At 43.4% G+C, this 13808-nt stretch overlaps 1 protein-coding gene across 1 annotated transcript in view; it reads right to left on the reverse strand.

The window, feature by feature from the left end:
* Nucleotides 1-13808, reverse strand: part of scarf2 (scavenger receptor class F, member 2) — a 111075-nt gene that overhangs the window by 65616 nt on the left and 31651 nt on the right. The window contains exons 5-6 of the mRNA XM_059988061.1: nucleotides 4230-4448; nucleotides 2944-3072 (exon numbers count right to left, since the gene is read on the reverse strand). Coding sequence (XP_059844044.1) covers nucleotides 2944-3072; nucleotides 4230-4448 — 348 coding nt within the window. The remainder of the gene's footprint in view (nucleotides 1-2943; nucleotides 3073-4229; nucleotides 4449-13808) is intronic.

The following is a 13808-nucleotide window of genomic DNA, read 5'->3' on the forward strand; positions in this document are numbered from 1 at the left end:
CAGGACAATATAGAGGTGCAGCTGCAGCAACCTGTTTCAAATTGTTGTCAGTGTGGAGTCAGAGAATTCCCCCTGTGACCGCGTGGATTTCCTCTCGATGCTCTGGTGCTCTCTTTCATCTCAGTTGCTTGGTTAACCAGTTGCTGCAGACTGTCCCACATGTGTAAGTTATTGATAGAATCTGGGTCGGGTGGTGAAGAGTTGATAGGAATGTGGGGAGAACAAAATGGTCAGTCAGGACTCATTAGGACACTAAGTCTTCTGCATAACAGCGTGAGATGTCCACACTGTGTAGGAAAACGTGGTATGCATGTATTCTGACCTTTCAAAGTCTCCTGAGGCATCACCAGCTAGCTATCTCTGCCTAGTGAGCAGTCCCTCATCTTGGGAAGCTGACACCATGGAATTAAAAGAGTGATTCTATCTAAGCTGAGTCTTGGAAGGGAGGAAGCTCGAGGAAGGTCCAGGTATTCCTAACTTGGCAAATCTTCAGCTGGATTTCCAGTGTACTTAATAAGGTGGTGGCCATGGGTATGGATAGTTGCCTTGGTTACGGAGTCTCCCTCTGACCTGGGGTAGTTCAAAGGGGGTGAGGAGCAGAAGGAGCAATTTTGAGGGCAAATGCAGGCATTCATCTTCAGTCACTGAAAAATGTTATCACCAACAATTGGATTTTACCCCCTTCCCTCTGCGTTCCAAACATGTACTATGCCCAGTCAGATCTCCTGATAAATGGTCAGCCATTGATGTGGCAGTCCTGTGTGCTGTGGGATTTTTGCATTGTCTGTCCTGCAGTGTCTTCAGGTGTGCAACTGGTGCTAGGAAGCCATTGGCCATACTGAGGGGAATGGTGTACAGAAGTGTCTAATGATAATCCCCTGACGGGCACTACTTTGTCCGAAAATAAACACCTGGAGTGGTATAACCAAAGCAAGATTTCTTTGAAGTGCACTTTGGATCCAGTCTCTAAGCTGAGAATTTTAAAGTGTGTGTATAGCTGCTGAGTGAATAGCTTTGAAGTCAAGATAATGGCCAAGAGCTGTTCAATTTCCTCTCAAGCTTGGGGGACTTTGTTCACACATATGCTTTTGGAATATCCTTCTGTTTTCTACACGGCAAAAGCAATGACGCCAGGCAAGAGTGGCTTTGTTCTTCAGATCCGTTACTACTGTGACGTACAGTATGTCTCACTTCAGAGCCAGAGGAAAAGCCTGCTCAATTAATAGACCAAGTGAACAGTGACTTTTTCCTGGGGTTGTGCGTGGATGTGCTATGTTCCTGTAGTAAATGACAATCTGTTTCACTGGCTGCCAGACACACTCATTGAATGATAGCCAGCATTCCATCATACTGTAGGATTAATTTGGAGCCCCTGCCTGAAAAACTGGAGGAAGTAGCTGCTGATCATTTCCTGCCCGCGAGCTTCTGGGACAAACATGGGCAGAGGTCACAGAGTCAAGAGAAGGCTGATATTTAAAGCCCTGGTGATTTTCTTCCCTCCTTTGCAGGAAGCACAGCTATAGGTTTGTACGAGAACTTACTAAGTCCTTTCCCAAGCTGTTGCCTAATTTCTGTACAGATATCCCTTGTCAGGTCATAAAACATCTGAACCAGGAATGTCCTCCTTCTGATGGGCAATGTCTACACTTGATCCTAAGCAAAATCAGAATCAGTTTATTGTTACTGTCTTACAAGACACACAATGTGCTGTTTTGTAGCAGAGGGCAGTTTGTTAAAAATTATGAAATAAATAAGTAGAGCAATGAAAGGAATAGTGAGGTGATCTTGATGGACTGTTCAGAAATATGATAGTGTAGGGAAGAAAGTGATGCTGAATCATTGCATGTGAATCTTCAGTCTCCTCACCCTCCTCCTCAATGGTAGTGACATGATGACCTTAATATTATACTCAGCACTAATATCAAAATGTTTTTTGTCATGTGTCTAGTGTGGCAGTGTAGTGGGTAGTGCTTGTCACTCTCACTTTCAGCTTCCACAGCTAGCTAGCAGTCTCGCGAGAAGCAGAGTTGAACATGTAAGTCTCTCTCTGCCAGTACACAGCCTCTCCAACAGCAAGCCTCATGTAGTGCTTCCTCGCTGACAACACATGGAAACTGAACTCCTTTCGGACTCAGGCTGAACTACAGAGGACGGGGAGGAGGTCTGGCCCCTGCACATGTAGCATGCAGTCCCACCGGCGTGTGGACATGCCTGGTGCTCATGAATCAGTTTCCCCAGTTATGGGTAAACTGCCCCACTGCTTTGTGAGCAGCCTTGGGAGAGACAAAGGCTGTGGGAGTGAACCCAGACAGCAAATCTAGACAGAAACCCCTAAGGCAGCTGGACGTCGTTGAACATCCTTCTGGCAGCTCTGCAGCCAAGCTGGTGCCAAACATACTGCTTCATAAGCTTTCCTTTGGACTCCACTAGTGAGGCCGAGAGGGGGATCTTGACCACTGGGCATCTCAGGATCTCCATACCTTCCACCCAGGCTTGTGATGATGATGATCATCACCATCACCTATTGTCCTTCAAGACAGACAGATCCCAATCACTTGATATTCAAGTTCCTACTTTTGTCCTTTCAGGCCCAGTTTCGCTATATATTCCTCTTCCCCCTTTTTTAATGCCCACAGAACATTCTAGATTTCCATTTCATATAATTAATAAAAAAACAAGTTAGATCCAGAAGTAGATAGAGTCTTTTTCTTCCAAAAACCAGGAGCATTAATTAACTTACATCATGTAAGTCCTGGGAACTGAAGTACTAATGTTCACTTATGTAAAACTTGGATTAAATCTGAATTGAGCATTTCCGTGCAGCTGTCTCATAAAGGAATGCCAATGTTTTGAATGTTTATAAATACTTGTGGACCACATGTTTACACATTGTCTGATGACACATCACAGAAACATCATTATCACGTGCTCTCCAGTACTTACGAAAGGCCATGGAAACCTTTGTGGCAGACGCACTCTCCTGTTTCAAAGTGACAGGTCCCGTTGAAGCAATCTGTGCACACTGAGTCGCAGTTTTCCCCATAGGTACCGTTTTGGCATTTTAAGTCACACCTGTTAACATAAAGAAGGGACTCATCACTGAAGCAAAAAAAAAACACACAATCTAATTAAACCAGCTGGGTGATGGGGTGGAGATATGTCTTTACCAAAGGAGGTGTAAGGTGCTCTGCTAGCCTGAAGGTCACCCTTGGGCAAGGTGTATCACCTGATTAGACCCCACACCTCCTGCCCCCAATCAGGGTCACGTGCACCCATGGGAGCAGGTGGTGGATAGTCATATATGCAGCCAGTGCACATCACAAGTCCTGGTTATGCGACCACTGACACAGGCAGACAATCTTTGAAGGGTATTGATAATGGCAGGGGTTACCCATCTTGTGAAGACACTGCCCGGAAGAAAGCAATGGCAAACCAATTCTGTAGAAAAAAATTGCCTAGAACAATTATGATCATGGAGACCATGACCGCCCACATCATACGACACGTCACATAATGATGATGAAGATGATTTAAAGCAACGTGCAGAAAAAGCTGGAGGAACTCAGCTGCTCAGTCAGCATCTATGGAGAGGAATAAACAGCCTGAGACCCTTTATCAGTCCTGAAACTAAAGGTAGTTTACAGGACTTTCGAAGGAACATGTGACTTAGGATTCCTATTAATTATCTTTATCCCTCTATCCAGTACATATACATTCAGGAAGAATAGTATCAAGCTTATTATGATGGTCTGCCTTTAACTGGCATCAGGCTGCTCACTGTCAGATGAATATCTGCTAGCTGAACACTCCATAAATCAATGCTTTCTCAAAATAGGGAATAGGAGAAAAATGTTGGAATTCACTTTCTTCTATGTTCACCTTAAGCCCAATGGTTCAATTTAATATCAGAGAATGTATACAGTATACAACCCAAAATTCGTGTATCCGTGAAACAGAGAAATGACCCAAAGAATGAATGACAGAGGATGTGAGAGCCCCAAAGCCATGTCACCCCTCCCACCCACAAGCAGCAGCAAAAGCATAAACTCCCCCCTCCCCCCACTTGCTCCAGTAAAAGAAGCAAACTCACCACCCTCCAGGCAAGCAATAGCAAAGACCCCAGAGACTCTGATTCAGAGTCCATCATATTCAACATGATTCAAGTGTCCATCCTAACACTTCGACAGCTCAGACAAGCTCTCTCTTATCTTAAGAAGTACAATACTTACTGAGCTCCAATCCATCCAGGATTACACTGCAGACAGTTCCCAGTGATGTGGTTACAAGTATGCCCGTCCTTGCAGCGAGGACATTGTTCTCCGCACCCTTCTCCATAGAAACCCGCGGAGCATACTTTATCACATCTGGTTCCATTCCAGCCAGGCTCACAGGCCAGACACCGGCCATCAGCGATTGTACAGGGATGATGATTCTTACACTGGCCGCACCTAATGTTACACAAAAGAAAATTCATCTGATTTGTTAATTAAAGTTTGGCTTTTCTTACACATTGAACCAAAAGAATTTGCTGTTTATGTGATTAATCAGCCTTCTTGACCTTTATTAGTCTGCTAATTTAACATGGAAGCTGGCCAATTGGACTGGTGCTTGCTGAAGTAGTCATTTCTAAGGTTCTATTTTCAGCCCTTTTCCTTCCGAGTCGGAAAACTGCCATCCTTTCCTGCTAACACCAATAGGCCAGGCAAAGTTCAGAGCAGGTCCTGAAGCCAAGACTTTCAGTTGTTTGGTCCTCTGCTTCATTATCATCTGCTCTCCAACTTTGTTAGTTCATACACCTGGGAGGTGTCATGAGCTTGTATCATGAAATTATGATCATGTCAGCATTAAACCTAAACAGTCAATTGTGACAATCGTTGCTATCATGTTGTCTGTAAAGTTATCTGGAGCTCAGAGAAAAGAACCAACATTTTCATGTACAATTAATCCGCCTAATTCAGGGGTTCACAACTTTTTTTAATGCCATGGATCAATACCATTAAGCAAGGGGTCCATGTACCCCAGGTTGGGAATCCCTGACTGAATTGAAAACTCATCCATAATTTATATTATTTTAGATTCTATGCATCACTCAATCAAGTAGTCCTTATAAAAGGTGGCTTATTAAGCCATTTAAAAGTCATCACACAAGATATGTCAGGAGTCACATTTAGGCCACGTTAGGACGTATTCTGGAGTTGGGGTATCTAGCAAATATTAACCTCAACAGCAACCAGCATTCAGATCTGAATATAGATTGTAGGTTGAATTTAAAATGCAACTTGGAATAGTAAGTTGCAGACCAGGAAACACAAGTTGACTAATATATGTCTGCATATGCATGAATGCAATCAACACCCCATTTCATGAATCTGACTCAGCGACCACAGTAATTAACACTCATTTTGGGTGTATTGGTGGAAAGATGTTATATGTAACTCAAAAGAAGTATTATGAGGGCATTGTAATTACAGAACTTGTCCTGTTATCTTTGTTCGTTAACTTATAAAAATGCTGTAATATTGGGTCTTTCTTCCTTTCTCTCTCTCTCTCGACTTCAAATCTGTCAGCTTGTGTGTCTTCCAAATAAAGCTAGTTATGCCCACCAGCTATGTTTCTCTGGTGACTTCGCTCACAGTTACAACAATCAGACCAGCTAAAGGTGGCAAATTTCCTCCATGAGGGACAACAATGAATCAAATGAGTGACAATTTGCCTCTTTTCACAGTTGTTATCATTACGTTTTGTGGCTGATGTTTTCAGAATGAATATTATTAACTGAGTTTAAATTCCGCAGCCTGCCATGATGGGATTTCAACTTAGGTTTCAGGTCTTTTAGTATCTGGACCATCTGGCTAATTTTGCATCATCAGCTGGTAACAATCTTCCTGAGTTGATATTGATCTCTTATCTTCAGGTAGCTCATCTTTCTGCCATTTCAGTCCTCCATCTCCATTTTCTTGACCCCAAAGAAGAATATTCTAACATTACTTTGGAAGTTGGATCTTAAATAGATTTCAGAACCTCTATTTAATAAACAGCGGGCACCACTAATCACCTGAAAATAAGCATGCACACAATTAAATGCCTCCTCAAATGATGTGGATATTTCATTGATTAGTCAATACTTAGCTAAATAGGGAGGCCAAGGAAATATTCCTCTACCTTAATATGGAAAAAATAACCATTCAAATAATCTGTAGCATGGGCTAGTCCAGAGTTAGGCTTTGTCCATTAGTGTCCCTTTCAAATCAGGTATAAAACAGGTTAAATAGAGACTCAAGCTGTCTCCATACCATCACATTGAACAACCTCACATAACCTGTTTCACATAGAAATTCTGGCATATTGGACCTCTGAGCATGTTAACGTGCCAGAAAATACATAGTCTGGATCTTATAAGCTGTACCACACTGTTATGGAATGTTATAATGATGGTCTGCTGGAAACGTGCATGTCAGTAGATGGATGAAGCTGCCTACAGTAAGTGAATGATTTCACTCATGGCATGAACAAGTTGTCAGAGGTTTTTACTGTCAAATCTCCATGAAGTCTTCTGGATATCATGTTTTGCTTAGAGCTGAATTGAAGGGCCGTGATCCACAGTTCAAGATAGTCGTCAAAAGGAAGAGAAAGTAAAACAAAAGAAACAAAATAAGCAGCAAGCGAGTGATCAGCGCCATCTACACACCTGACACTCTCTGCTGCTCCTGAGGGAATGTCCTTTGCGTTTGAATGATCTCTCTCTCTCTCTCTCTCTCTCCTTCCTTCCCTCCCTCCCCTTCCCTCAATGCTGTCAGAGGATGCTGCTGGAGCAAGATTTAATTGGCGCAGTTTGTGGACTGTGAACTCTAATTCACATTTACGATGTGTTCTAGTTTCTGGTCACTTTTTTTGTTGCTAGTTTGGGTGATTTTTGAATCACGGCGGCCTGCAGATAATGAAAACTGAGCTGAACTGAAATATGCCTTTTGAGTTTGTGTTTTATATCCTGTGGTTTTTCTTGTTTATTTTTGTTGCCATTTGTGTGATTTGTTCTTATTTGTATGTGAGGATGGGTTGTTCTTTTCCTCTCTGAACAGTTTCATGTTTCATGACTGTCTGGGGGAAAGATGAATCTCAGAGTTGCATACTTCATACATACTTTTACAATAAATATACTTTGAAATGGACATTATCCTTCCCCTTGCACCTCCAATTTCAGAATTTCCTCCCCATTTAGAAAAGTCTTTGTGTTTATTCTTTCTACCAAAGTCGTCCTGTAGCACTCTTCGTTATCAGAATTTCACTCTGGTGCCTGCCTAGTTTTACAACCCTTCTTTGCCCATTAACACTCTTGTCAGCGGTAGCAGTATCAGGAGGCACGGTAGTGTAGTGGTTAGCACAGTGCTTTTCAGTACCAGAGACACAAGTTCAATTCCCTCTGTAAGGTGTTTGTACATTCTCCCCATGGCTGCTCCAGTGTTCCGGTCTCCTCCCAAATTCCAAAGATGTACCGGTTGACAGGTTAATTGGTCATTGCAAATTCAGCCATAATGAGGCTAGAGTTAAGTCAGGGGATCACTGTGCGGTGGAGCTCGAAGGCCCAGAAGGGGCTATTCTGCACTGTATCTGAATAAATAAAAGAATGGGCAAGAACTCACAGAAACAAAATTGATCTGATTGGCAACAATATACAATTCTGTGAAAATATTCACAGTTCAGTAAAACCAATGATAAATTGTCCCAAGTGTGGGGAAGGAGAAGGCTGTGGGTCAGTAAAGTGTAGCAAGAGATTGTAGTGATAAGCCTGAGTGCTGGGTTGACTGACTCCTCACTGTGGAAGGTAATGGATCAGTAATTCTCAGTTGATCATGTGAAATTCCTGTCATGCGCTGGGATTTTCCAGAAAATACACAGAAACCCTCCTGGGGGGTGCTGCCCAGATTGCATCACCAGCCTCATTCTCTCCATGGAAATTCACTGCTGCCCCTTCCACAGGCTGAGAGTTCCCCAGGAGAGGTCTTCAAAAACAAGCCGGCAGTAGTTTTGGGGCACACCTTCAGCTCTCCCCACCAGCCACCGCAGAATGTCATTTGAGGGAGGAAAGCTGCCACTAAGTTCCATCCCCCCCCCCCCCCCCATCCCTTCACATTCCCCTCATCATCAGCAATGCGCCAACACGTACAACAGTACCAACTCTTCTGAAACCTCGATAGGGACACGGACATGAAGAGTAAACCTGTCTCCTACGGACACCAACATCAATAGTAACACCATCGCCTTAGCAATGCCAACAGGAACACTGTCAGTTCTTCAAAGATTCAAAGTACATTTATTATCAAAGTGTGTATCCAGAGTACAATTCTGAAATTCCTTCTCCCACAGGCAGCCACAAAGCAAAGAAGCCTGTTCAAGTAAACATCAGACACCAAGCGCATGAAAAAAGAACAAATCACACAAAAGGCATAACCCAAGCAAACAACACATAGAATAGCAGATGTCAAACCAGTAGTACTCAGTGTAAACACGAGGAAATCTGCAGATGCTGGAAACTCAGTGTAGTTCAGTTCAGCACCACACCTCTAGCCAATGCAGTTTGCTATGACATTCTTCTTCGAAGCACCCCAGCCCTCATCAAACCACTCAAAAAAATGGAGTGACCAGAATCCAGGAACACATGCATCACGAACCTCAAAGACCCCAAAATGAGTCTACAGCTTTGCCAATCTATGTGGATCCCAAGACTCCTGCAGCAGGCAGGTGGGAGATGAAGGCCGATGAAACGCAGGCAGGCAGCGCCTGTTCTCCACTCTTTTTCTCATTGACTTCAACCTTGCCCATCGCCTCAATCTGAAAGCAGCAATTGAGTCGAACATGACTCCAGGCTTCCAGGCCACACGCTCTGCCCCAAGCCTCACAGAACTCCCTCAGAGACAGCAGAATCAGACCAAAAGCACACCATCAGAATGGTGGCTCCAATTCCAATCACACACTGCTTTGGAGTAGAGTCATATTTGAAAGAATAAATAAAAGAAATAAAATAAATAGTTTTGTAAGCTGTCAGTAGGACATTGCCTTTGATTGCATTGTTCAGGGTTTTCATCATCTACAAGAATAGGAACAGTTAGAGAAATACCAACCTGTACAGATACACCACCATAGCCAGCACTTAAAAGAGGGCGCAATCATTATATACAGCAGTACAGCACCATTCCCAACAAACACAGCAGCCAACTAAAAATAACTTTTTTCTTTCAGTTCTGTTACAGGAATTAAAATGCACTGCCTGAAAGAGGAACGGAAACATCTCCAAGAATAACTTTCAACTGAAAATTGGTTTGAAAATGAGGGATTAAGATATCTTAATCTCTAATTAAATGGAGTTAAAATATCTTATTCAAAGACTCAAAGTACATTTATTTTCCAAGTATGTATACAGTATATATTCTGAGATTTGTCTTCCCACAGACAGCCACGAAAGAAAGGAATGCCATGGAACTTGCTCAAAGAAAGAGCATCAACCTCCTCTGCCCAAGTGCAATAAAAACAAATCAGGCAAATGGCAACCAAAAAAAGAGTGAAATTCACAGAACATAAAACACAAAATCGAAAGAGTCCAGGCATATTCAGTTCAGCTCAGTGTTCATTAACTGCAGGCAGCTTTGATTCAAAATCGCCCAAAATAGAAACAGAAAAAGGAGTGATCAGGAACCAGAAACATGTCATAATGTGAACTGTAGAGTCCAATCTGCAAACTACATCAATTAAACTTGACCCGAGACCCAGAACTCTGGCATCATCCTCTGACAGCATCCAGGGAGAAAGAGTTAAACTCACATTGTTATCTGTAGTATTCTTTGCTTTCCTGTACCCATTGTACAGCTCTCTGGGATTAATACTAACACTGGCATCAAAACCGTGCGTCACACCAGTACTAACAATAGAACCAACTGCAGGAAGGCACAGTCGGGTACAGACAGCACGGCAGGGTAGCAGTTAGCGCAATGCTTCACAGCATCAGGGATTAGCGATCACAGTCCAATTTCCATCTGTAAGGAAATTGTACATTCTCCCCATGACCATGTGTGTTTCCTCTGGGTGATCCAGTTTCCCCCAAATTCTAAAAGCATACAGGTTAGGATTAGTAAGTTGTGGGCATGGTATGTTGGCGCTGAAAACATGGTGACACTTGTGGGTTGCCCCCAGCACAACCTCGGATTGTGTTGGTTGTTGACGCAAATGACACATTCCATTGTATGTTTTGATGTACATTGTAATCAATAAAAGCTAATATTTCTTTCTTTCTTTCAACACTGGGTCACGAACATCTGTGGTGGAAGTACAACCTCCTACTATAGCACCAGCTCCAAAAGTAGGGTGTCCTCAGGCAAAACCATGGCTCACATTCTGCTGCAGTAACCCATTATCATCATATTCCAATGAAGCAACGTCTCCAACAACAGCATAATGTGGCCTCTGCTAAGTACCCCCACCCGCAACGTCAACAACAGCATTTTCACTTAAAGCAAGGGTTCCTAAACTGGGGGTCCAAAGACCCCTTGGTCCATAGCTTAAGAAAGGTTGGGAACCCCTGAGTTAAAGTTACAATCTGAACCTCAACAACCAATCTCACAACACCCTCACTTAAAGTAACAACAGCAACATCCACTCTCAAAGTTACAACCTCGCATATGTCTGTCGCAACCTCATCTATAGTTTGAGCTCATAGGACTAGATGTTTCAATCCCTTTGATAAGCAGATTCTAACTTGGGTCATAGCACAGAAATCTTGAGGTGGGGCTTGGTGGGTAGCAAATGCTTCCCAAAGCCCCTCTTAGACATTTCATCAGTTTAAGCACACTACATCTCCAGAGGGCTCAACAGTGGGACCCGGCATCCCTGGTGCACCCTACTTCACATCTGGCCACCCATGGCTCATTCTAGGGCCCAGCTGCTGTCACTCCTCTTCATCCATAACCAGTGTCTGCTTCCCTCAGCTGCCTCCGAGAGATCTTTTATAGCTTGCCGCTGGCCCTGGCCTCAGACTCCCAATCCCTTCAGCAATCTGAACATAGACGTAGCCTCAGATTCTCTGCAGCCAGCCTCTACTGGGAAAATCTGCACCTTCCATCCACACTGCTTAACATCTGTGGCCAGTTCAGCGTAACTTACAAGTTTCCATCTCGCAACACCCTGACTTAAAGTTACAACAGCAGCATCCACAATTAAAGTCACAACCTCGCCTACATCTGTAGCAACGTCATCTATACAATCATATCACAGTTACTGTAATACCATAGCAACAGCAACACCTCAACCTGCAAAACCAAACACCATCTCCACTTACAGCAGTAGAAATGCTTCAGCCTAAAATAATCTTTGCTGCTGCACCTCCACTTTGCCTACAGGATCACCAACTGTACAATACCTCCCCTACAGCAACACCACCGAATCCAAAGCATAAACAAATCAAATCAAATTCAAGTTTAGTTATCATTCACCCATACATGAACACAGTCAGATGAAACAGTGTTCCAGCTGCAGCAAGATCTACCCCAAGAACATATCTACCAGTCAGAGTCATACCAACAGTTTTACCACCTATAGTGATTCTTCCTTCTACAACCGCACCAGCGCAGGAGGACCACCAGCTACAGCAATACTTGTGCTTCAGCAAACAGCACCCATCACCTTGAGCAGCATCTTCAAACGCTGTAACACCTACCCTTGCAACACCTTGTCGAGAAGCAAAGAGGAGCTTACCCAAAATGGCTGCATCACGACCTGGTATGGAACTACCAACGACCAGGAACAGAAAAGTTCCAAGTTCAAAGTTTGGATTTATAATTGAAGTATGCATACCATATACTGTACAACTCCGAGATTCATCTTCTTGCAGGCTCGCACAAAGCAAAGGAACACAAGAGATTGCTCGAGAAAGCACACACAAGAAAGACCTTCACATATCCAATGTGCAAAAGATCCTGATTCTGAGGATGGTAAACAAGTAACAGATGGAGCATGAACTGCAGTGTCCCCGAAGTGAGACTACAGGAAGTGGGCAATTTCCTTCCCCTCATAAAGTACGAGGCACAGGAAAGCAGCTTCTATAATCAACCCCACCCCCCACAGCCATCCAAGCCATGCCCCCTTCGCCCTACTACCATCCCGCACAGCCAGGTTCAAAGTTCAAAGTTCAAAGTAAATTTTAAGATCACTTACTACACTACAACCATCCAGCAGCTGACGCGGCATGGATAACTTCATCCAGCGCCACTCTGGACTGATTCTACAACCGACACAATCATTTTCAAGAGTCTTTTAGAACATGTTCTCAGTATGATTTTTTTTACTTGAGGAGTTTGTCATCTTTTATGTATTGTTTTACAGCCCTTGTCTGTTTATATAAATTCTATTGTACTTACAGTGTTTCTTGTAAATGTCTGAAAGGAAATCAATCTCCAGATAGTGTATGGTAACATACGGTATATATATTTGATAATATATTTACTTTGCATTTTGAACTTTGAACTTTTGAACTTTGACTAAGACCATGCAGTCATACCACCTACTGCATTAACACACAACTGCACGAGCTCTAAGCATAAAACACGAGGGCTCTATCAACACCACTACCAAACAGAAGCTTCATTGCAACAGCAAATAGAAGCAGCAACAGCAATAACAATCACAAGCAAAACACACACACAAAAGCTGGAGAAAGTCAGCAAGTCAGGCTGCATCTGTAGAAGTGAATGAACAGTTGACATTTCAGGCCAAGACCTTTCTTCAGGCATGGAAAGGCAGGGAGGAGACACCAGAATAAAAAGGCAGTGGGAGAGGAAGGAGGATAGCTAGAAGGTGAAAGATAAAGGGCCGGAGAAGAAAAAATCTGACAGGAGAGGAGAGTGAACCATAGGAGAGAGGGTAAGAGGAGGGTCCTGGGGGAGGTGAGAATAAGAGATAGAAGCCAGAGTAGGGAATAGAAGAAGAGGGGAAAGGGGGAAGGGACTTAATTCAATTCAATTCTTTTTTTTTAACGCAACGAGAAATCGATATTCGTGCCATCAGGTTAGAGGCTACCCGGATGGAATATATAGTGTTGTTCCTTCACCGTGAGAGTGACCTCATTTGACACAAGTGGAGGCCATGGACCAACATGTCAGAATGGGACTGCAAATCAAAATTAACAATCACAGCGGCAGCTGCAGGAACCCCACAAAGACCAGCTGCAAGCCATGCATCAACAAGAGCAGGAAAAGGAACTGCAACCAAAAACACTGACAGCATCAGCATCACTGAGATGATTAGTACTTTGCTTTCACTATTCTTTGCTATTGCTCCCAACAGGGACTTGAAGACGGTGATAGTGGACCTCTTTCTTGACCCCCCCCCCCCCCCACCCCAAATAGTCCACAGTGTGAAGCTTGTTTCACAATAAAGTTAGGTTGGAATTGCCAAGGACTGGCAATAAATGTCAGGAAGGGGGCAGAGTGGTTATGGAGCCCAGCCCCCTCTCGGTAACAAGACACCCTGGCTAAGGTTATGTGGAATCTCCCCAGCTGCTTGTGATCCACTCTAGATCAATGCCTATCCCATAAATGTTCCTCAGAGCCACCTACATTCATCCTGTAATTCCTGCCCAGCCCTCATATTTGGAAAAGTCAGTTGGTTCAACAAGAACTGCTTTCAGCTCTGACTCCTTTCCACATTCTACAATATGCTGTGAAAGAGAAAAAAAAGCTTTAGCCGTCGGCTCCTTAAGCCTTGTGAAATTTAAACGTGCATCATCAAGTTCTAGGCTCACAGTTCAAAACGTGTCCTTATTT

The sequence above is a fragment of the Hypanus sabinus genome, chromosome 13 (genome assembly GCF_030144855.1).
Source record: "Hypanus sabinus isolate sHypSab1 chromosome 13, sHypSab1.hap1, whole genome shotgun sequence".
Classification (NCBI taxonomy): Eukaryota; Metazoa; Chordata; class Chondrichthyes; order Myliobatiformes; family Dasyatidae; genus Hypanus; species Hypanus sabinus.